Source organism: Ahaetulla prasina, chromosome 2 (genome assembly GCF_028640845.1).
Source record: "Ahaetulla prasina isolate Xishuangbanna chromosome 2, ASM2864084v1, whole genome shotgun sequence".
Taxonomy (NCBI): domain Eukaryota; kingdom Metazoa; phylum Chordata; class Lepidosauria; order Squamata; family Colubridae; genus Ahaetulla; species Ahaetulla prasina.
Window position 1 is genome coordinate 196,754,791 of NC_080540.1, and position 25,474 is coordinate 196,780,264.

At 37.3% G+C, this 25,474-nt stretch overlaps 1 protein-coding gene across 3 annotated transcripts in view; it reads right to left on the minus strand.

The window, feature by feature from the left end:
- Window positions 1-25,474, minus strand: part of RBPMS (RNA binding protein, mRNA processing factor) — a 109,303-nt gene that overhangs the window by 25,527 nt on the left and 58,302 nt on the right. For all 3 annotated transcript variants that reach the window (XM_058173225.1, XM_058173226.1, XM_058173224.1), the window contains 2 exons: window positions 7,799-7,952; window positions 693-823 (listed from right to left, as the gene is read on the minus strand). In XM_058173225.1, the coding sequence (XP_058029208.1) occupies window positions 693-823; window positions 7,799-7,952 (285 nt within the window). The remainder of the gene's footprint in view (window positions 1-692; window positions 824-7,798; window positions 7,953-25,474) is intronic.

The following is a 25,474-nucleotide window of genomic DNA, read 5'->3' on the forward strand; positions in this document are numbered from 1 at the left end:
AGCTTTAAAGCCCACTACCACGGTTACTGAGACAAAATGGTGACTTCAGTGATGGATATGGTTGTCCACTGCAACTAAGATGCACACACTAGGATGAGCTGCATCTAAATTACTACTGATTGGACAATGCTATTTCAATAAGGAAAACGATGTAATTGTTATTATTAAACAATTTGCTGTTGGAGATCTTCCCAACTTACCACTCATCATCGTTACATGTAAATTTCCTCTGCCATTGGGTATTGTTTTGCTTCCATATGTCTTCTTAAGCTACAGGTATATATGTATTTATAAGTATATTCTTAAATACTTTGCCTGGATCTACTTCAAGACCTGTGAACCTTGGAAGTTAAAACCACTGAAAGACAAGTCTGCAGAGCACAGTCCATATATATATATATATAAGAAAATATATATGTGTACAAAGACCCAGCAGATATTTCTATTTGCCTGAAGTGAATGGAGGTGAAATTGCTCAAGAAGAGAAAGGTGTTCTATCAGGCAGAGGGGTGCTGCCATTTTACCAAGGATGAGTCCAGTGATCCCTAGAGGTTGGGTCAGTTTGATTGAGGAGTGATCATTAATTTCGCTCTTGTGACCCTATTAGGCAGACAAGTGTTAGTTGTATGGTGAGCTCTGAAGAGGATCAAGGAATGACGTGGGTGAAGATGTGACTGATTGATATAAATTACCTGGGCATGCAGTGAAGCAGGGTAGGTGAAAGCAGGCGGAGGTAGAGCAGGTGCTAACTCCGCTGGGTAGAGAGGGTACGGCGCCCACACTTCAGGGCTACTGGGATAAAGTGCAGGCACTGTGAGTTCATCTGCAAGAGAAGAATAAGGAAAGGTCATCGTTAAAAAACAATAAATGCAGAAAACAAAATGGCAAGTTGTCTCCACCGCCAAATAAAGAGGTCTCTCTGACCATTCCTCTTTCCTCAAAAAGCAAAAATGGAGAAAACCAGGGATAAAAGTTTGCTTTGAGACAACCTATGAAAAATCACCATCTATATCTTACACTAAAAAACAAGGGCATTTTTGAACAGGGGCATAACAGAAGACAGAGAAAATCAAACTAAGCTACTCTACCAATTAAGAGCAATCAACGAAAACATTTATAATATCAGCCAGGTTGACTGTGGATGATGGGAATCATAGTCTAACGCATCCCTAGAACACCACGTCAGGAAAGACTGTAGTACATTTTTTAAATCAACAGCTGAAACTATACTTGATGCTTCAACTGGGAAAGTTTCTGAAAGAAAACTATCTACTGTTTGCTTCATTACACATTAAAATGCAGATCAATGCATCAGTGTATGTAGTCACATCATCTAAATTATTTCATAAACAGCAGAAATATATAGGTTCCTAAAGAATGATCATAGACCAGGAAAGTTGGGTAAAGGGGACTGACTGGGATGACCTGCCAAAGCAATTGCATCCTTTGTAAGCCATCGTTCCCTCACTCATCACTCACTCATCATCCTGTCACTGGACAATAAATCACTTGAAGGGCAGCATAAGTCAATACCCAGATGGCTGTTGAACACCATACAAGACACCTCAGACGAGCGCAGCATGTAGCCTATAATATTCCCAAGAACTGTTGGTAAATGAAAGACATTAGCAGATATGTTCATCTGGAAATATATTATATGAAGGGAGAGTTTTAAAAATACTCTTCCTGATAATTCCTCTTCCTGATAGTTACTCCTAGACTGGGTACATTATAATAACTCTACCAATACAAGAATCTAATGCAGGTTTACTTAGAAAATGTTTTATATTAAGAAATAAGGAATTTATATCCAGGATAAGTAACACAGTCTACATCACTCTCACATAATTCAGAATGTCAGAGCCTTTGAAACACATGATCAAATAATTAATAGTAAACAAAAAAGACATAAGGATATAGAATGAATTGGTTAAGCCAAAAATAGTATCAAATATTCAGTGTGACAGAAGCTAAAAATTTATTCAGAAATATTTCTCACAAAAGATATAAAATTATAGGTCCTGGCATTTTGTAGCATGTTACATTATATAAAATGTACACTTATTTTTCAAATCCTTACAAAATTCTAGGCAAATAGATCAGCCTATTTAAGTTATAGCTACTATAAGGAGACATGATGGGAGATTGAAATCTAGCCATCTAAGATGACTGGCTGACTGGCCTCTCTTCTTTTATATGGCAGTTTAGGCAATAAAGGAATCAAGGAAATAAATAATGAATTGGACCTCCATTCTTAAAGTTGTGCACTTTACAACTTTATCCATTATCCAAGATTTAATCTCAGATGGAAGTGGTGATCTGACTTGGTATACATCACTGAGACCTGGTTGAGAGAAAAGAGGGAAACTCTATGCATTGGTTAATGTGTGCTCTAAAAAACTCAGTTTGGGAGTTAAGGAAGCAGCGTGACCTTCATCTTTAGAAATTTCGTCTTGCTTACTAGACAATAGACATTCTATCCAGTAGTCCCCCAGTTCTGAATGCATGCAGCTGTCTTTTTGCTAGGGATTAAGGCTGATAAGGTAGTGGGAAGTTTTCATCCTTAAATCCATTCCATAAAAGCCCCACAATTGTTGTTGTTGAAATTTGGCCATATCTTTGAATGTTGCCTAATTTCAATAATAGACTAGCTGAGGGAGAATAAACTGACATTGACTTATTAAATATTAAGCAGGACTCATAACGTTCAGTCTGTTTGGGATTGGACTTCATTCCCCTTAATGAGCAGATCCATGGTAGAGAAAGGTTCTCAGCTATCACTGGATTTGTCAGTAATGCTTTGGCTAGTTGTGATCCTTCTTCCACTAATCAGATTATCTAACCTCAGTTACATCCCATTTTTATCACTGCAATTTGTTCTACATGGATACATTAGGAAACTCTTTAAAAATTGCAGTTGGCATAAAATGCAAAGATCAATGATGCCTAGACCAAAATGTTTTGCACTATTTTTCAGAAATTATTTTATTAAACATTTTTAAGAAGAGAAAAAAGGAAAAGTGGGGGAAAGGCATACATCAACCATACACAAATGTACACAAGATGAATAAAAAGGGAATTTGTAGGCATGAGAGAAAGTATTTGCTTGATTAGTTTTAAATAACTAAATATACTACTATATGTTTAAAACTACAACATATTGCCAAAATCCAAGTATCAGTACCAAATATCTACATTAAATATCAATACCAAAAACATCACAAAAATCATAAAATGAGATTAAGAATTGTAGGCATTTCTATTTAGGAGGCATAAAGTATCCATGCAGCAATTATCATGCACAAAATTAGTTCAATGCACTTTGTGGAAAAGTAATATTTAATTAAAAGTATCACGTGGAAAAGGAAAATCAGCTTTTAAACTTTGTTTCATTCTGTTATTTATAAATCACATTCAGAAATTGTTGAATTTTGAAACCCAATAGAGAACTATGATCCATCCCAGTCATTACATTTCCAACAATTATTGGACAACGAATTATCTATTTTAGTAATCAATACTAATATAGCAGCAATAAAACCAGATTTTTCCCTAATATTCAATGTGTATGTTTTTCTTCTATTAAAATTCCTGTCATTGTTTATTAATTATTGTATTATATCATTATATCTAAAATTTGCATCCATTATACAAGCAGCCTTTAATGCATTGAGTCTGGTTGTTTATCGTTTATTTGGCACAATTAAACCTTTAAAGCCCCAATGGTGTTGTTATTGTAAATCTGTTCAGTTGTCTTGAAAGGAACAGATCTTTCATTCTGAATCAATATCTACTTTGTGTCAGCTACCTAATGAAAATAATCATCTATTAAGAATCTGGAGGAAGTGGGAAGGAATCTAGATCTATCAAAACAATGCATACAAAGTGCTAATCACAGAGCAAGGCATACGTTTATGTGGTTCTAATTTTGCAATATTAAACCTTCATGTTCAAGCTATTTATCAGGGCCAACTACTTAAAGCCAATGCTTCTACTTGCTTTGTTTTTCTCTAAGAAACAAGGACACAAAGTAGGGACAATGAATCATGATATCAGTTTACTTTTTTTCATTTTTTCCTTGAACAGAAGATTTTATAACCAACTCATCATTGTAACTGCCCTTTTCTGCAACTTTTCCAGTTTTCTGATCTACTTTTTGACATGGGGCAAACAATATGCAGTAACTCAAATGCAATTTTGTCAGTTATGATAGTATCTCTGCCTATTATCAAGTCCTTCCCTAATAATCCTTGGCACTAATTTACCCTTTCCATCACTGAGCCTGTTATTTTCAATGCACCATCTAACAAACGTCTCTATCAAATACCACAAGCAAAGATGGAAAACACGTAAGAATCAGGATAGAATACATAAGTTTGCTTGTCTTTTCTGAGAGGTACTAAGATATATTTTTGTAATCTATTGACTAGAAAAAGAATCTTCAGTTAGCTTTAGTTCAATCTCAATTTTGCTTTATCACAAACTTTTGGCATTTCTGTACTGATACAAAACAGTTGAACATGACTTTTTAACAAATCTGCCATTAATGACTTATAAAGTACAGCATCTATTGAAACCCTCCACGAGAGATCCCAAGAAACAGAACAACTGGGGGAGACAACAGTGACAGTAAGTAGCAGATGGGAAAAAGCTGCTGTTACAACTACTACTCACACTTTTGAGAGCAGCAGCTCAAGAATAGGTATTGGCCGGTGGCAGGTTCGCCTTCTTTTTCTCTTTCAGATGGAGCTGCCTTCCCTGATCCTTCTTAATACTATTAGCTTAACAATTTGTGTATCCCTAATGTGATGGCAAGTGTTTTGTCTACAGACAAAAGAGAAACTCACTGCAAGAGACTTCATTTAAAACCAGCTTTGTATCACTTGTTTAAAATCCTCTCTTTTCACACCCTATTGCCAACAACTGAGAAACATTCAAAAATAGCCTAAAGAGCTTCATTTCAGTGGAGCTGACAAAGATGCATTTTAATTATATAAAAGATTAAGTGTGCATGCTGTCAATTTGAAAGTAAGATAAACAAGAAAAGGTTGGCAAGAGCTAAAGCAAACAACCTTCCCTTTATCATCCATTCCAAAGACCTGTGGTCATTCCTAAGGTTGGGAAGGGAACAAGCTTATAAATACACTCATATCATTCCCTAAATCCATAAGATGTCACATGGGAGGAGTTTAACAAAAAAGCAACACCAAGGAGCATTTTTGTACAACCAAGCTCCCAGTCTCTTTTCTATTCCAATAAAACTTTTGGAAACTTTCAAAACAATGCAGCTGTACTCACACTTTCTTCTATTACTTTTGCCTCTAGCATTTCATTCTTTCTCTGTTGTCTTTCCTCTGCTGACATTTAAGCTGTAAGCTTCTGGGGAAGCAGAAAACCTATCCAGTGCAATTTACAAAGATGGAGTAAAATATGGATGCTACAACACTAAATATTAACTTTAGGCTTCTTAAGGGAACTTTCAAACTAAATTGTGAAAATAAAAGAGACTGGGGTGTGCAAGTTTTCAAAGCTGCTCTGAAAAGGTTACACTGACATTAACAAAACCATAATTGTCAGATCAAGGTGCACATTCTCTATTATGATTTTAAACTGCATGGATCTATTAAGACAGAAGATAGTTTTAAGAGAATTTAAGAAGCATGATAAAACTCATTGTTATTTATGGTCTGTTCTCTTGTTTATTTTGTCCTACTGCTGTTTCTGGCAAAACTAAAGTCATGCAAAATTCTACTCCTTCAGGGACAATTCTGCCACAAAGGAAACAAACAAGCATATTGTGAGCAAGAACTATTTTTTGATTCCAGTTACAAAGATAACAATTCAGTCATTCCGTTAAATAAAATCTTTACCAAAACTGGAAGTCTAAATGTCTGAACATTTCATTTGCTTTCTCAAGCTACTTCTTTCACAATTCTAACAAGCAAACTATAAACCTGAAAAATATGCAAGATTACATAAACATATACCAGATCTGTTTGCTTAGTTTCAAATTTTCTTTTCAGAACCCCCATAATTCCACACCATATGACTGTATACTCTATACACAGCAGCAAATAGCCAGCCAATGAACATATGGGATATGGTTTTATAGACGTTTTTATTAGCAAATTTGGTAGCCCCTGATAATTGTCAGAGCTGATCATAAATCAATATTTCTAAATACAGAATATGAGATTATCTTAGGCAGGAGAAAAAATAGTTTCTAATAAAATAAAGAAAAATAATATAGGAAAAAATTCCTAAATAAATTTCAGGAAGGAGGTTAAGTGACAAGCAGTGATATCACACCTGAAGTACCTTTCACAATGCTGGGTACCACATTCCAGAAGGATATTGACAAGTTAGAAAAGGTCAGTGGAAGACAACAGAGATAATAAAGGAGATCTGAGGACATGCCTTATGTGGAGTTCTTCAAATTGTGGAAAAAAAGAGGACTGGGGGGAGACATGATATCAATATCAATATGATATCAATATTCAGGCACAAAGAAACTATTTTCCAGTGCTACAGAAAGTGGGACCAGAAATAATGGGTATAATTTCATTTAAATCTAAAGAAAAATGTTCTGCCTGTAAATTCTGTGTAACAATAGAACAGACTTCTAATAGAGGTTATGAATTCTCCACCTTTAGAAGTTGTTAAGAAGTGGGTTAACCCAGATGGTTTAATTAGTTTTCATATATTGTATATTGCAGAGGTCTGATCTAACTCCACAGTTCTATTAATTAACAACACACCATAGTATCATCCTTATTTTGCCATTCTGAAACAAACAAAAAATGCTGTTGGTGCGCTGGATGCAATTTTGTTGCCACCTGAAGCAACAGCAAAATCCTTAGCTGCTCCATCTTAATAAGCTACTTAACAAGCTAATACAGCAAAGTGAAATGCAGTGTGGTCATGCTCTCTTTGCAAGTCATGCAAATTTGCAAGCATATTTTCATAAGAAACAATTTGCCATTTTGAATAATTTGTCATCCCTGGCAAGCTTGGTCATTTGATTATACATTTCGGACTCTAGATAATTTGTGAGCAATGCTCTGATCCAGGGTATATACAAGGACGTTTCTATGCAAGAAGAATTCATAAACACTTAGCCTCTACATCTTTGCTTTATTAGTTACTCTTCTATATTCTTCTTTTATTCCCTGACATGTACACATTTTTTCCTCCTAAACAGGAGGTGTTTAGGAGGAAAAAAACAATTTAACCGAAGATTTAAAGGAAATGCCATGACTGTGTATGGCAGCAATGTCCACAGAAGGAAGGTGAAACTGACGAAGTCTGTGTTGCATTGTAAGCCTCACCCAGCATTTTTATGAAAGTAAGAAACCTCTGTGGACACCCATGACCAGGAAAACATACACACCCCACTCAAATGTACACATTTCCATCACACATCATGGTGCAATTCATTCTAAGACACAAATTGTTACTGTAATGTAGAGTTTTTTCCTTAGAAACGCTCCATAAATATTACACAAGTTACGGAATGTGAATCGTTGCCTGATTAAATGACAAGATTTCTTCAGAGAACCAAAGCTTTGTTTTGAGGTTGAAGGAGGAGCTGCATAGGCATTGAGAAAAGCATTCAAATGATCCATCGACTGAAAAAAACCCAAACCAAGATCCCCATATTCATCAATTTCATAGCAACAAGGAAAACAGAAATAAACTTCTAAAGCTAAGCGTGAATGTGCTGCTGTTTGCTAAGCATTCTGCTCTTGAAGATTCACATATCAGTCTTCTAATTTAACAATGAAACTCCATCACTTACATGGCTCTCTGGTAATGAACTGAGGTACTGCATTGGGGGTGGCAGGAGTGCTGGGATTAGGAGTTCCCACTAATTTGCTCTTAGCCATCTTCGTATTGGCCTTTGCAAACTCTAGTCGGAGCGTCTGAGGGATTTCTGGGTCAAAACGAATTCCCTTTTGCAGAAAGGAAATAAAACAAGAAGAATCATTTGATGTATCAACTAAACTGAATTTTGCACTAAAGGTACACTCAAACTGACTGACAAGGCTAGCAACAGCATTACAACAAAGCAGAAACTTCAAAGTAAAGATATCCAAGATGAAAGAGATGCCATTTTTCTGAGCTCCACCAAATAACAGCATGCATTTAAAGGCTCTGTAATCTTTGCCAAATAAAATACTTGATAGACAGCACAGATTACCATTAATATTATGTCATGTTATAATATTATACTATAGAACTATTACTGTTTTATATTAACCCAGACCAAGGAGAGGAGGAAATTAATGATGAAATATTTGGTTTAACAGAATTCTAAATCACTTTTCATTATGTACAAACATTCATAAAGCTTTGCACAAACAATAAATATGTTGTGTATGACAAAAACAGATAACTTGTATAAGAAAAAGAAACAAACACTTTTGAAAAGACCATCGCAAAGTTATAAGTTATTGAGAAGACCCAAATTTACCAAATAAGCTGAAACTGCTGCAGTTAGGTAGAAGGACCCAAGATAATATTGAATGCATGTGACCAATTCCCGAGATACCGGCATAAAAAGACTGTTACTTTTAACCAGAGCACTATCATAAATTCTACTGAGGTAATCAAGAAGTTTTAAATTGGGTGCAAGCCAAATTCAATTGAAAAGGATTTTGATAAAACAAAACCAAAAAAAATGAAAGTATTCAGGATAGATCATAACAATAATTTAATGTTTACAAACAAATAAACTGAATTTATAATAAGCATATAAAAGTTATCCTTAAACTACATCTCATAAAATATGCACTGGCATGAACAAACAGATCCAAACATCATCAACTACATGTTTGTTCTTTCCAAGTGAACCATAATATGTCAAGGACAACAATCTAATCATCTTCAAAAGAACTAAGAATGTGAAAATTTCAGTTGTCACAAATGAGATCAGGGATCAAAGGCAGGCATATGCAAGGTTTTTAGCAAATGCTACTCTAACAATAAGACATCACTGAGTAATAATGGATGCATATAAATATTCTTCTAGAAGGAGCCTCTTTATCAACTACTTTTAAAAACTAGTCAAGTCATTCAAATTATGCATGAGGAAGTAGTTCGGAGAATAAGAGTTGGGGTGTAAATGTGTCTCCTCTGAGGGAGAGAAGGGAGAAGGCTAAAACCTGGAGTTTTTCTGAGAAGGGCTAGTTGGAGACCTCTGATCTAATCCAACCCTGCTCCAGCAGGACATTGTTAGTGAGTTTCTGTCTTTTGATCCCCCAGTCACACAGCCAAGCCCACCCAGTCACATGACCCCCCCAAGCCACACACACCCAAGCCACACCCACAGAACCGGTAGCAAAAAAATTTAGATTTCATTGCTGGGACAGACCCATTAAATTGATGCCTCCAGGCACCTTATAGATTTGAATTTTTTCCAGCAGTCATTTGGGAAATTTCTGAGTTATAAGAAAGCAAATGTGCAGTCAGTTTAGTTGGACTGTGAACTTAATGGCTGTCAATTCCCTGGTATTGCTCCCAAGTGACCAATTACAAACGAATAAAATATTTATTGCAGTCATAAATCCTTAATTGTAAGAATAAAAACATGTTGCAAACTACAATCTTCTGCTTAAAGAATGAAAACACAAAAGGTTACTTTTCAGATAGCACAGAGAGACAATTCAGCAATGATCCAAAAAAGAGCAGAGAAAACAGGTTCCTAGTCCAAATTTCAAACAGATAGATCAACAAAATCCAAACCATAACACAGAGGGGGGAGAAAGCAAGGAGATGGAATATTGATTGTACCAACAAGCAGTCAAGCTGCTGTGTCTTTTCCTACCAGTTTGACTTAATTTGTGGAGTCATGTTTCTTCAATACAGACAGACAGCTTGATTCCTGGTGCTCTTCTTAATTTTGGAATGTGTTGATGAGCTCAACACTCTCTGTCTCTCACTCTCTGTTTCTGTCTCTCTTTTTAGTTGGACCTCAAAGTGTTGACTTCCTTCTTTCACAGCACTTTTCAGGAATGTGTTTACAATATAATAGTGTATTATATATATTACAATATAGTAGTATATTATATATGTCTTATAATTTTAAGATGTTGCATTTTGGATTTTGGGGAGGTTTTTCATCTACTGGTGAAAGCTGTTATATATTTAAAGTAAACATGTAAATGATTGTAATAAATAAATGTTACATATATCTTTGCAATATATTTTATATATTGTACACTCCAAAGAACAAAATAATTTTTCTTCTATTTCTGTGTTTTCTGGTTTTTTTGGAGATATTCTCTTGTTTGGCTGACAAGAGTTATGTTGGCTGTTCTGTTGGACTGAGTTCACTGTTGAGAGATAATATCTAAGTTTTTGCCCTTGGATGAAATACAAGAATGCAATATTTGAAGTCTCTGGAATAGATGAAGCTTAGGTATCCCTTTACAAAGTATGGTTCATCTAAGTATTATTGTGTTTAGTTTAGTGTATATGGTTACTTATTTGAGTATATACCATAAAAACCAAGTATGTACAAGATATTGTTATTAATCCATTTTGTGAGTTTACACAATACATTGGACCGTAAAGTAAACTAGAGAGCTGCATTTACATATACAAGGGACAAAAGACACAGGTAATTAAAACTCACTATGCTCCACACATTTACAGAAGCAGCCAGGAGGTCTTGATTGAGCAATTTTGCTTTTCACCTTCCTCTTTCTCTGAACAGGAGGTGGGGGAATTTTCTGTGCTTGGCTACAAGCCAGATAATAAAAGAAGAGCCGTCATCTAGAAATTTGGGTTGAGTTCCAAGAAATGAGACCACAGGTTTGGATTAGTGAAGCCAAATGCAGTATAGATTTTGTACTGGAATGTGGGAATGACCTTTGCAGTCAGGTGTTAAAGTCCAATAAAGTTAGTACTTCTGGGTATACCGTATATACTCGAGTATAAGCCGAGTTTTTCAGCACATTTTTTGTGCTGAAAAACGTCCCCTCGGCTTATACTCGGGTCTATACGGCTTATACTCGAGTTTTTTTTTTTTTTTTAAGCCCCTCGGCTTATACTCGAGTATATACGGCTTATACTCGAGTTTTTTTTTTTTCTTTTTTTCACATTTTACCGGACGGAAGCCCTGCCGGTGCAGTGAGAGGGCGGGGCGGGGAGCCGCCAGCCTTCTCAGCTGAGGGAGGGAGGGTTTCCCCAACCGGTAGGTGCCTCATTTCCCACCCTCGGCTTATACTCGAGTCCCCAGTTTACCCCAGTTTTTGGGGTAAAATTGGGGACCTCGGCTTATACTCGGATCGGCTTATATTCGAGTATATACGGTACTTCTCGTCTGGACTGCCTTATAAAGCTGACAGATTTTGCTTTATTTTAGGAACCGTGATCTCAGCTCCAGCATTATGTTGTAAATATGTGGGAGATCATAAATTGACAGAGTTGATTGAGATTTGTTTCTTCAGAAGCAACTGATCATTCCCTTTCTCCTTCTTAATCATGCAAAGGAAGTAAGAAAACAAAACAAAAGCAATGCCATGTAAATCATAAGGAGGTTGAGGATCCTCAAAATTAAACAGAGAAAGGGGGAAGGGGAAATATAAGCAAGCAGCAAATTAAGCTTGAATCTTCCTCATTTATAATTAAAAGTATATCAATCTAGTCAACAGCGTTTTAAATCCCCTCAAACACATTAAAGACAAAAGTTAGAATTAATAAGCTTGTTTAAAATGGCAATTATTAGCACTGAGAAAGAGAAGCTTCTGGGCTAAATATTCAGCCATCAAAACTTAGGCTAGACATCCTCATTATCTGAGCCTCAGATTTAGCAAGCCTCAATAAAACGCGTGCACTTTATTGTCTATTGCAACTTCCCATCTCCAAGACCAGCAGGGCTAATCTTCAAAGAGGTTATCAAGGCCATTTACCCTGTGAAGAAAAATCAGACAATAAGAGAATACCATTTCCCTGTGCTGAAAAGCCTCCTCCTTCTTTACAGAAGCCACTGGGGATTTTTTCCCTGTGATGATGACAGGGCCATCTTTTTCGGGAGTTATGAACTCATCTTGGTTTTCAGGTATGGCAACATAAAGGAAATATCAAGCACTGATGTGTAGATTGCTTTGCTTAACTTTACCCTCCCCATTTCCTTTGCCACCTGGTTCATGTCCTACTATAGGACTATAGTACAACTACTATAACCCAAGGATACAGTGGAGGGGGAGGGGAGAAACTGAATATGACCTTACTGGAAATCTTAATCACAAAGAGAGGATCTTCCTTCCTATGATTTAGAATTTTGGAGTGTAAAATCCTATCAGCCGCCATCTGCAAACAGAGTAGCTATATACCTGCATGAGATTTAGATCTAAAATAAATAATTTAACAGATTGGCTGTGCTGACAAGGAGAGTTTTCAAACTGCAGTAAATTCTTATTATTTATGCTGGTTAGAGCCTCTGGTCACATATTTTTGTCAACCAATCAATATTTAATCTTGTTTTATGTGTCTTTCTGCTTAAAGACAACTTACTTAATGCGTGTATATATATATATATATATATATATATATATATATATATATATATATATATATATATATATATATATATATATATATATATATATATAAATAATTTATTTATTCAAATTTTTATACTGCCCTATCTCCCGAAGGACTCAGGGCAGTTCACAGCCAGATAAAAACATGCAAATAATACAGGTAAAAACAATTAAAAAACTTATTAATTAGGCCGAATTAAAAATATCACTAGAATAAAATAATATAAAACCCCATTAAAAACTAAATTTAAAAACTAAAACCCTAGGCTAGCCCTGCGCAAATAAATAGATGTGTCTTAAGCTCGCGGCAGAAGGTTCGAAGGTCAGGAAGTTGATGAAGCCCTGGGGGAAGCTCGTTCCAGAGGGTGGGAGCCCCCACAGAGAAAGCCCTTCCACTGGGTGTCGCCAGTCGGCACTGCCTGGCGGATGGCACCCTAAGGAGTCCCTCTCTGTGAGAGCGTACGGGTCGGTGGGAGGCGATCGGTGGCAGTAGGCGGTCCCGTAAATAACCCGGCCCTATGCCATGGAGCTCTTTAAAGATGGTAACCAAGACCTTGAAGCGCACCCGAAAGGCCACAGGTAGCCAGTGCAGTCTGCGCATATATATATACACACACATACACACATACACACACACACACACACACACAAATAAACACAGTACTGAAAAAAATAAAGTTTAAACATTTAAACTTTTATAAAAATCATGCTGGCTGAGGAATTTTGAGAGATAAAGTCCACACATATTAAAGTTGCTAAGGTTGAGAAACATTGCCCTAGAAATTGGCCCTGACACTCCTAGGGATCCAGTTTTGATGCAAAGCCTATTCAATGGTTATGATGAAGGCTGTGTTTTCTATTGCGCCTACTAAATATGATTTTTAGTTTTTAAAAACTTGGTTTTAAAAATATTTTTATATGTTTTGCTGGCTTTTCCCTTGTATTCTGCTTTTTTTTTTTGTTGATGCATTTTATTTTCTGTGACTTACACATATGTGAGATGGGCACATATATGAATCAAATGAATCAATCAATCTATGTGGATGGTCAAATAATCTGACTTGATATAATATTTTCATAAGCTAGGGACATTGAAGGAAGAGAGCTTTGTTAGTCTATGTTTTTGTTAGGAAACAAAAACAAAACAGGAAGAGTCTGGCACTGCCTTTCATAACCAATACATTTTATTAGAAGACATAAGACTTTTGTCTGCTGCAGCAGTGCAGCATAAGCTCACAAAAGTTTGTGCTTTTTAATAAAACTTGTTATTCAGAAAAGGAGCTACCAGACTCTTCCTGATTTCCCCCCCACCCCACCCAAACCATGAAGATCCTAGCATTACTTTCATTGCAGGCAAACACTGTAGGCCATGAGCATACAGAGCCAAAACATAAGCATGTGACATTGTTTAATAAAGGCCATTTCAGACCCTGCTGGCTTTCCCCTGTAAGTGCCCAGCAACTCTCTTAATTCAATGTATGAGTTTCCTTCTTATTGTCATCTTTGTCCTCTGTGCTTCCTTGGCTCTGACAAGTGCTCCATTGCGGTAACCAATGGGGGACCACATAAGATGGCAGCAGCAAGTGCCATGCTCCACCCTTGCCCTTCCCTCCTGTGCTTGTTTTTTTTTTTAGAGAGAGAAAAAGTAATTGTAAGAACTTCAGTTATGTGCCACAGAATGACCAAGCAGCCTCATAGAACAGCCAAGAATGATGGCAGAAAAAAAGAGAGCTACAGCAGGAAGTCTGTATCTCTGAGCAGATGACAAGGACTTCCTTCCCACCACTGAGAAACTGTCCTCTTTGTAGCTTCAGAGTAAAAACTGCCAAGCAATCTGTGTGACATTTCTTGGCAGCAGTTGAGCAAAAAATCGATGGACTGAACTTCTGGTTATATCCACAAGCTCCCTAGCATTGTGGGGGCATATATAAGTAGAGCCATTCTAGGTTTAGGCAGTTTCATGTGCAAAGGGCCAATAAGGAGCATATAGAGGCACACTAGCGATGTTCAAAGCCCTTAAGGAGGTAGAGTGAGATAAATACTTAGCACAGTATTGCCAACTTTTGTTTCCACGAAAACAGGCTAAGAGCAGGAAATGGCAAAACAAAAATACTGGGTTATTAATTATAAAGTAATATACAAGGCACAAGCACTGATCCGTAAGAGTTTTTCTGCTAAAAAAAAAAAAGGAAAGAAAGAAAAGAAAAAAAAAGAAAGCAGCAACTGAGAGACACATAAATTGTGGGGAGAAAAACACTGAAATTCCTATTCAGTATTTTCTGCTGTAACTTGAGCAGGTTGTTTGTAGTCACATACAATCCTCCCCAGCCAGGACTTCTGGCCATGTTTTTGACAGAAATTTGTCCAGTGCTTATCTGATGAATGCTTCAGTTAGTCATCAGTTAAATCCTCCACAGTTCAAGGAGGATTCTGGGATGTGCAAATGTCAAGAATGCTAATAATATGTCAAAGAAGAAAACAAGGACATCATAATAGCTGGATGGATATTAGTTAGTACAGCTCCCACAAATGAGGAAGCCTTGTGACAAGAAGTTCCAATCAGATTAATGAAGAGGCATCTTCTCCCTCCAACTGACTGTTACAGCAGCTCTCTCCTTGACTGCTGACTTTCTAGATCAGCGGTTCTCAACCTGTGGGTCGGGACCCCGTTTGGGGTCGAATGACGATTTGCCAGGGGTCGCCTAAGACCATCGGAAATATGGGAAGTATACTTGCGAGTCGAAGAATTGCGCTCCAATGGTTGACTCCACAAGCCAGCTGCAGGCTCTTCAAATCGCTAGCTGAATTCGGCTTCAGGCGCGATGAATTAAAAAAGAGAGAAATCTTTGCTCTGATGTCTCCCTCTCAAGCCAGCTGCAATCACTCCCAATCGCTAGCCTAATCTGGCTTCAGGCGCGATAAACTTAATAGGGGAGGAGTCTCCGCTTTAATGCCTCTGTCCTCAAGGCAATCGCAAGCAGTTCAGATCGCTAGCCAATATGGCTTCAGGCGCGATAAATTCAAAACAAAAATAATTTTACGGTTGGGGTCGCCACATCGTGGGGGATTGTATTAAAGGGGTCACCACACCATGGGGAATTGTATTAAAGGGGTCGTAGCACTATAAAGGTTGAGAACCACTGTTCTAGATGCATGAAGTCATATCACTATCACTATCACCCTCAAGAAGGATATACTTGTATAACAGAAGACTCATACAACATATAATTTCATTCAATTTAATTTAAAATTTGAACTGTTTCAATGGGCTTCTGACTCCTAGCCACACAAAAAAATCTGCATCTTTTTTTTCTTTTGACTTGTTAAGTTGATTTATAGTGAGTTATTTTAATGTGGCTGTTAGGGGGGTTATTTCTAGTTGTTTTAATTGTGGTTTTATTGTCCAAAGTTGATATGATCAGGTGGTATAGAAATAATGTAAATAAACAAAAATTAATGAAATTATATAGTCTGGGAAGAAGCTTTACTTTCTGATCCTGCAGAATATGACTAATGCAAAGATCTTTTAGTCCAGTGGAAAGAACCTTGAAATCAATTGGGAAGAAAACACGCATTTCATGGTGTTAAATTCACTTTTCAATTCATTCAATCCAAATTGTGTTTTATGCACCCAGTAGGGCTGTACATTGGGGATATCTACATTGCATCTTTCCAGTTAATTTTAATGCAGCAAAAAATTGCACCTGGAAACATACAATACTTCTTCAAGCCTAAACTGTGTGGGAATCTGAGCCCTTGAACAAAAAAATAACAATACAGAATGCCTTGTTCCAAATTAAAGTCTCAACGTCCTTTAAAACCTCAGAAATTTAAATGACCTAATTTATTTGGCAGTAAAATCTGGGGCCATAGGCTTTACAGCAAGTCACATTCCTTAAACATCTTTAGCATCAGCACCATATAAGGTAGTCTGTATCTTGCTCTGTTCCCTCATATCCCTGGAGATTACCAGAGCCAAACAGATTGCGCATTAAAAATGAAGATAGAAAAATGAAGACTAAAACCTTGAGTGCTTGCCGTAGACTTTTATTCTAGTATGAAAAGATTACTCTCTGAATTCAAAAAGGAAAAATAACCATCTTAATAACCGTCTATGTTGAGGTTAAATCTGTACACACAGATTGTATTTTCCAGTGGCTAATCTGCTGTTCCAAAATTAAAGAGGAGAACTACAAAGCCATTTTACTATACTCGGGCCCATCGCAGGGAATCATGCTGCCCTAAAGGGCTCCCAGAACATGCTCTCGTTGCATACTCTATCAATGCAGTTTTAATGCATAACATTCTAGGCTTCAAAAGATCATGACTGATAGTCATCTCTACTGAAATTCCAGCCCCACCAAACCTCAATCATGTAAAAAAATCTCCACGCAGAACACTCTCCATGCGCTGTATTTTTTCCCCATAATTCTGTCATCTGATTTAAAAAAAAATTCTTGAAACTATGATTACCCATCTGACCTTGTGACCGCTAGAAGGCAGCAAAGAGGGTTTTTTTTTTTTACCCTGTTGTCTGACACTTGCTGATCCTCTGAATTAGTGTGGCTGCTAGGTGAGTGCTATTGATTAGCTGAAGTTTGAGGAAAGAGTTTAGCTGGGGCAAAGTGTGGGAACTGCAAAGTACTCTAAGAACATTACATGTAGAAAGGAAGTAGGAAACATGGTTTTTGGGAGCAATGGCCACTAAGAAGTAGATTCCCAGCTAGAGAGGCCAGAAGATATATACAAGAGACAAGTCCTTTCAGTAATACTTCCAATTACATGCCTTAAGTCAGGGGTCTCCAACCTTGGCAACTTTAAGACTTGTGGACTTCAACTCCCAGAATTCCTCAGCCAGCAAAGCTGGCTGAGGAATTCTGGGAGTGGAAGTCCACAAGTCAAAGTTGCCAAGGTTGGAGACCCCTGACTTAAGCAATGGCAGACAAGTCAATTTCAAGGCTTTGCATTCTCTAGGATGACAAGCTGGCTTATCCATTTTAAAAAGAAAAAAAAATGGGTGAGGGCTATGGAATCCAAGGTAAATGGATAGGGAAAGTGGCTTTTTGGAGGATGGAAGGAGGAACTGGTTCCACAGGAAACTATCAGAACCTATTGGAGCTACATGTTTGTCAACATGGAATATATCTTTTCAGGCTACCTCTCCCATCAGCAGCTATATACATTACACTGGCCACATTCTACAGATAAGAGGAAAAATACCATTTCCAGAATAGAGCAATCAAACTGCCCTCAGGCTTCATCCAATTTAGATGGATGATAAGATACAGTTGATGGCGCACAGATACATCCTCTAAACCAGGAGTGTCAAACTGATGATCCGCGGGCTGGGTGTCTCACGTGCAGGCCACACCCACCCCAGTTCCGCAAAGGCAAAAAACATCACGATATGTCCTGATACATCATGTGACGCAATTGAGTTTGACACCCATGCTCTAAACCATCCTCATACTGCTGCAAGGGTAGTATGTAGATTTGCCCAAACTATACAATTATTTTTTACAATAAGCCAGAGCAGTTATTGGAAATAAAACCGATGTTAAAGACGTGGCTTTGCAGCTATCCATCTTCTCTTTTAAGAAGGTTCTAAAATAAAAACATTACAAATCAACTGAAGCTAGAAACTTGATGGGCATCAGAGATGTTCAGGAATGCACTATTGTGCCTGGCTACCATGATGCCAACCCCTTCTTTAAACATGCTCAGTACTGTTAATTAAAAGAAGTAATTAAATATATATTTATTTAGATCACTCAGTTGATCTGTATGTGAATTATTCTGAAGTGTGTTAACAGCAACTACTTTTTCAAAGCATGTCAGCTGCATCTTATTTATCTGGATTTGCAATCTGATGACAGGATGAATGAAACATTTCTTGATAGCAAAATTCCTGCATGGCTGTCTTTTTGGAACTAATGTTCATGGTGTACCATACTAATGTCTGATACACTTCTCATGTGATATTCAGTGGCCCTAAGCCAGAGTAACTTAATCATGCATAAGCGATATCAATACTCATAAGTCTTTTCCCAGTCATACAGCAAGCTTGTCTCATCTTGAGCTGTATTTCATTTGTAGTAATGAATCTCCACCACAAACATATGTGTCAGCCTGGGAGAAGAAAGATAAGCAGTACAAAGGTGGAGGGGAAGGAAAAAAAGAAAAAGGCTTGCTGACACCATGGTTTAGAGATGAAGGAGGAAAAAAGGGAGTTGTTACTCATTTGTCTAAAGATTTATAGGCTACCAATTATCAAAGATCTCTTTTATAGAGAAGGAGAGGCTTGCAAATAAACTTCACACAGCTCTTACTCAAATATCTACACCACCTTGGTTGCCCTTGTCAACTTTTTGTAATATAAAAAAGAAAATGTGCAAAATTGCTATCTCACTCCATAGCCACATCCCCCTGCAGCTCTATGATATAAAGGAAAAAGGGCAATTCCTATGTGCCTACTACAGAAAAACAGCCAGGAAAAGAATTCCTATAAAGCCGCCTGCAGAACCAGCTAACTCTCATCCCTAAATAATAAAAAGCCTAGGAATTTAAACTGTAGTCTAATTCTAATTTTGAACTGCAATTCATTCTTTTTTTTTTACCCTTTTTACTCTCTTCTCATGTGTTTTGGCAGGATTTTGACTATAACTTCTATAGAACAAAACCTCCTTTTCATGTTATTCTATAAAATGCTACATTATGGTGAATGCATTTATACCACCAAGCAAAATGCAGCAGAAAAATGTGATTTTAATATGCATTATGTATAAAAGTTCTAGAAGTCGAGTTACTGTACCATTTGCAACATTGTTTTATTCACTTCATGCGTCACACATTTTTTGGTTATGCAAACCTGAAGACAAACAAATTTAGGTCTGTTTGCAAAAAGGACCAAAACATCAATGTCTGCTTGTTTGGGCAGACTATTTTAGAAAAATGTGGTGCCCTAAGTCAGAATAACATGTTTAGATAAAAAGATGAGGCTTCTATTGTGTAATAATGTAAGTTCCATACATCTTTCACTCGTAAGTTTCTTATGTTTTCTAACTGCTAAAAAGTTTCTGAAAAAATCATCACCACTGATTGTACCCATTTTTTTCCTATTTGAAAGTGTTTATTCTGAATGCAGAGAGGCTGTTTAGAATTTGGATTATTATAGATTCTCCCATTCTCAAGTGGGAAAACCTTGTATTCTTGTTTCTCAAGTCTCAACATTGCAAAGAACTGTATTCTTAGCAATACCATTTTTATAGGATTCAGAAGTATGTGCTACTAAAGCAGGGGTGTCAAACTCGGGGGCTGGATGCATTATGCACTGGCTACCCCCACCCCCGGTTTAGCGAAGGGGGGAAAAGTTGCAATGTCACATGAAGATGTGACGCCGTGAGTTTGACACCTTTGCACTAAAGTTTGCACCTGCTGTTACCACACGCCTCCCACCGACCCGTACGCTCCCATAGAGAGGGACTTCTCAGGGTGCCGTCCGCCAAACAATGCCGGCTGGTGGCCCCCAGGGGAAGGGCTTTCTCTGTGGGGGCTCCCACACTCTGGAACGAACTTCCCCTGGGTTTACGCCAAATACCTGACCTTCGGACATTCCGTCGCGAACTGAAGACACATCTTTTTATCCGCGCGGGGCTGGCTTAAATTGGAATTTTAATGTTAAATTGATTAATTTTTAAACGGGGTTTTTTAGTATGGCAAATTTTAATCTCCAGGCTAATTTAAATAAGTTTTTTAAATTGTATTTTTTAACCTGTATATTGTATTGTTGGTTTTATCTTGCCTGTACACCGCCCTGAGTCCTTCGGGAGAAGGGCGGTATAAAAATCAAATAAATAAATAAATAAATAAATAAAATAAAATAAATAAAGTATGTCATTTAATCATTATATTACACGGAAAACAAATGACATCACCTAATTTAAATTATAATTGTTTTCCAGCAGTAAGATTTATACAAGTTGCCATCAACTTATGACCAGAACTGGGACTGGAAATGCTAAGTGAGTTGTGCCCCATTTTACAGCCTTTTATGCTGTGATCATTAGGCGAACGAACGTGGTCAGTAAGTCAATTGTGTAGTCATTAAGTGAATCTGGCTTTCCCCATCGACTTTGCTTTTCTGAAGCAACCTGGAAATGAAAGTTGCAAACAGTGATCACAGGACCCTGGGAATATGCAACCACTGTAAATCTATGCTGATTGCCAAGCAATCAAATTTGGATCATGTGACCACAGGGATGCTGCGATGGTTGTATGACCCGTCACAATTTGTTTTTGTTTTTTTCGGTGCTATCATAATACTGAAGGGTCACTAAATGAATGGTGGTAAGTTGAGGATCGTTGAATTATAAATTAGAATATCCACAGAAAGCAATTTGTTTACTGTGCTGAAATGGAATTTTTTTTTTTACTAATTCCTTTCTAAATAAATTTGCCAATAGAATTAAAGGTGTTACATGTACTAAAAGCATTAGGAATTCCTGTGAATGAGCTGTAGGCAATTTTTTTAGTTAGGCTACCTATGTATTAGCATTTTTCCCACCTGGTAACAGTTCTTGATAATTTTACTACACTGACACCATTGAATTATCAGAATCTGAGATCCCATGGTATCACCCATTGGAAATAGTCATACTGTTTTATGTGGAGGACCTGTTGATGCAACATGATTTTACACAGTTGCTAACCACTGATGGTATGATTAGGACTGTATGCAACATTGCCCTAAATGGAACCCTTACGAAGCCTTAGACTGATCTTTTGTTTGAAGGAGATGGAGTGTACGACAAGAAATGTTCAACAATAGCTCTTAATAACTGAGATTATAATTATTTAGCCACCAGGGTTAAATAATCCACCAGTGTCTTCCATCAATAAATATGCGTGTGTTGAACTGCCTGTTGGTAATATAGGCTGAATTTAAAAGTGGCCTATCTCACTTCATGCTTTGCTGTGCCCATTAAAAAGATGGGGTTTCAATTGCCCAGTCATGTCATTTTAATGCCCCTTGACTTCTCAAAAGTTCCCCTGATGTTTACCCTCTTTGGAAATAAATCTTATTCCTTTATACAGGCAGGAATGAAGGACACTGCTCTTCCATTCTCTGCACACCATAATAGTGTTTGGACTGTACGTTCTCCTCTGCATCTTTCCCTCTGAAATCCTACTATCTTGCTGTATCATGACAGGGGATGTTCCTGGGAGGGATGAATAAAAAACACTTGGAATGTGCACTAAAAACATACACTTCCAAAGAAGGTCACACAAGACAGGAAGATCAACTCAGCTGCTCAATTAATGGAAGTAGGTACTTATATCAGACTGCAGCAGTATAGGAAGATACTGGAGTAGCTCATCTAAAGAGAGACAATGGCAAAAATATCATTTCATACAGTGCAAAAGATGGCAATGGTAAACCACTCTTGTATTTTACCAAGAAAATTATATGGATAGATAATATAAAATAATTTATGACATTGTGCCAGATGGTGGACCCCTCAGGTTAAATGGCACTCAATATGCTATGAAGGAAAACTGAGGATCTTTCAAAGTACTAATGGTTTTTATGATGCAATTTCATAAAAGCCCTCAGGATGTTGAACTGCTGATGTTGAAATGCAGACAGGGAGATTCTGTAACTAAAAAAACAGAATTTTCATGGAACATGGGAATAAGAAGCATGAACGTGATAAAACTCAATGTAGTAAAAACTGAAATGAATCAACTGCACATTGAAAACTTAGTCTTCAGAGAATTAAAATGGAGTGGAATTGGAAACTTCCATTCAGAAAATCATACTGCTTACTAATCAGGACATCAAAAACAATGAAAAATAGCATTGCTGTTATAGTCAGAAAAAATATAATAAGGATCTTCCTTGGCTACAATGCAGTAAATGACCAAATAATATTAATTAGACTTTGCAGATTACCCTTTAATATGATGGTTATCTAAGTTTATGCTCCAATTCTGATGCAGAAGAAAAAGAAGTTAATGAGTTGAAAAATTAAGGTCAATCTTAAATTGGCAGAACATATAAGCAAGATGTATCGCTTATGCTTACAGATTGGAATGTAACGGTTGGAAATAAAAGAATAAAAAACATAGTTGGACTCTATCACCTAGGAAACAGAAATGAAGCACAAGACTGATTATCACATCTGTCAATCCAATGATTTCTCCATTGCTAATCTCCATTGCAATCTTCAAACAACCAATGCTATATACAGCACATGAGCTTCATCAAGTGGAATAGACAGATATCAAACTGGCTGCATTACTGGTACAAGTAATATAGTGGAAGACTCTGTTATTAACAGTAAAGATGTGGCCAGAGATTTACTATGAAAAGAATCACAAACTGCTCATGAGCAAGTGCCAAGTCAAGCTAAAGTAGAGGAACAAAGCCAACCAGTTTCCATGACATATCTTGAGCATATGCCCATCACTTTCAAGAACATCAGGAATCACTTTGAAGTACTGAACCTCATTGATAGGAAACCAAATAACTGTGGAATTACGTCAAAGATGTTATTAAGGATGAATATGAAAATAGACAACATAGATCATAAAATCAGAAGAAAGCAAAGTGGCTGTATGAACAGATTTTGGAATTGCCATGAAGAGAAGAAGCCAAAGTCAAGAAAAACAAAAATCTCAAGAAGTAACTTATCGAAGAATTTTGGAGAACTGTTAGAAGAGACAAGAAGCAATATTACAATGACATCTGTGAAGACATCAAAGATGGAAACAAAGACAGAAAAACAAGGAACATTTCCCAAAAGATCTCATACTCATAGAGAAGTTCCAACCTAAAACTGATATGTTAAAGGATGCTTATAAGCAAGCAGTAAATTATTCAAAAAAGATCAAACAAAGATAGGAAATTCTTCACAGTAGAGATGTCAACATTCAAGATACCTTAGAACAACAGTCCCCAACCTTTGTGGCTTGGCCACAAAGAGAGGTGGGCTGGTGTGTAAGTGTGAGTGTGTATACACAACTCCAATCCCACAAGAGAGAAGAGAAGCCTTTTGGGTGCAGTTTCATGCTCCTTTAGGCTTCTCCATGCCATAAGCTTTTGTGAAGGGACAGAAGGCCTGAAGCAGTGCGTGATCACTCCCCAGAAGCTTTTCAACCATTTGCAAAAGCTTTTGGTGTGGAGAAGAGAAGCCTTTGGGGACGTGGTCTCATGCTTCTTCAGAGTCACCAAGGCTGCCCAATGCTCCAAAAGTGGATCAGGTGTCCTGAGCAGGCAGCCTCTGTGAGTCAACGAAGCTGAATAGAACGTGCTCGTCCCACTCAGTCTCCGTTCTCACCTCTCTGCTTTGGGAGCATTGTGAGCAGATGGATGGATGGGGGGGAAGGGGAGCCAGGCAGCACAAGCAGCAAGCCAGCATGTAGGTGCAGCTGCACTCACACAAGGGAGAAGAAAAGCCTTTGGGGTGCCGCTTGCATGAGTGGAGCTGCACACATGAACCAGCCCACCTCTTGAACCAGCCCACCCAATAGGCCACAACCTAGTAGTGGGCCTCGCCCTGAGGGTTGGGGATCCCTGCCTTAGAAGATGCTCCCTATATTTTCAAGAACCTCTAATGATAGAAGATGTTTATTACTAAATTGGAAAACAACAGGGGTTAATGAAACATTTATAGAAATATGGTAAGCAATATTTATTTATTTATTTATTTTTTATTTGTTTACATTTATACCCCGCCCTTCTCCGAAGACTCAGGGCGGCTTACAATGTATAGGGCAATAGTCTCATTCTATTTGTATATATTTACAAAGTCAACTTATTGCCCCCCCCCAACAATCTGGGTCCTCATTTTACCTACCTTATAAAGGATGGAAGGCTGAGTCAACCTTGGGCCGGGCTCGAACCTGCAGTAATTGCAGGCTTTGTGTTCTTAATAACAGGCCTTACCAGGCAGAGCTAAACCGGCCCTATAGGTTAGAAAAATGGGAATCCCATATTATCCTAATACAGAACCAATACACAGATCAGGAAACTACAGAACAGACAGAACATGGCAAAACAGGTTGATTCCAGGTTGGCAAAGGAGTGAGACAAAGTTGTCACTCCTGCCATTTATTCAACTTATAAGCAGAATTGTATATTGAGGAAATTTGGTCTGAAAGAAAATGAGTATGGTTTTAAAATTGGAAGAAAATTAATAACCTGGTTTATGTTAACAATGGTACTTTGATAGATGAAAATACAAATAATCTGGAAACTCTACTAAAGACAGTCAATGACTGTCAATGGAATTACAATGAAATGTAAAGAGGACCAAACTAATAACAACGGGTACAGAAACCAGCAACACTGAAGATACTGAAGTTGTGGATAGCTTTTTATGTAAAATCAACTACATAGAAAAGGAATCATCAATCAAGAAATATGTTGCAGATTAGTACTTAGTAGGCTGGTAATCACCATCAAAGCTGAAACCAGCCAGAACATACAAAACTCAAGTTTGGAAGATGTGGAGCGACCTGGCCCACAAAATTGCCAAGAGTAGGAATCGACTGAATGGATTATATCCTCCTCCTCATCATGCTGGTAATGAAGGCCTTGGAACAGATATTCAGATGTTATGATATGTCTATATTTACAGAGACAAGAATTGTGCAAGCAATAGTTTTTCTTGTGATGGATTAGGGAAGTTAAAATGGGATATGATTTTAAAAAAGGATAGAAAGTACATTGAGATTTTTTAACTGTGGTGTTGGGAAAGACTCCCAAGGTAACTATGAAAACCCAAGTAAACAAACAAATGAAAGAACGCATGAGTGACCAGGCTAAAATTATCAAATTTTGACATTTTATGTAAAACATAGCTCCCTTGAGAAATAAATCTAAATAAACAAACAAGCCATAATTTTGGGAGAGATGGAAGAAA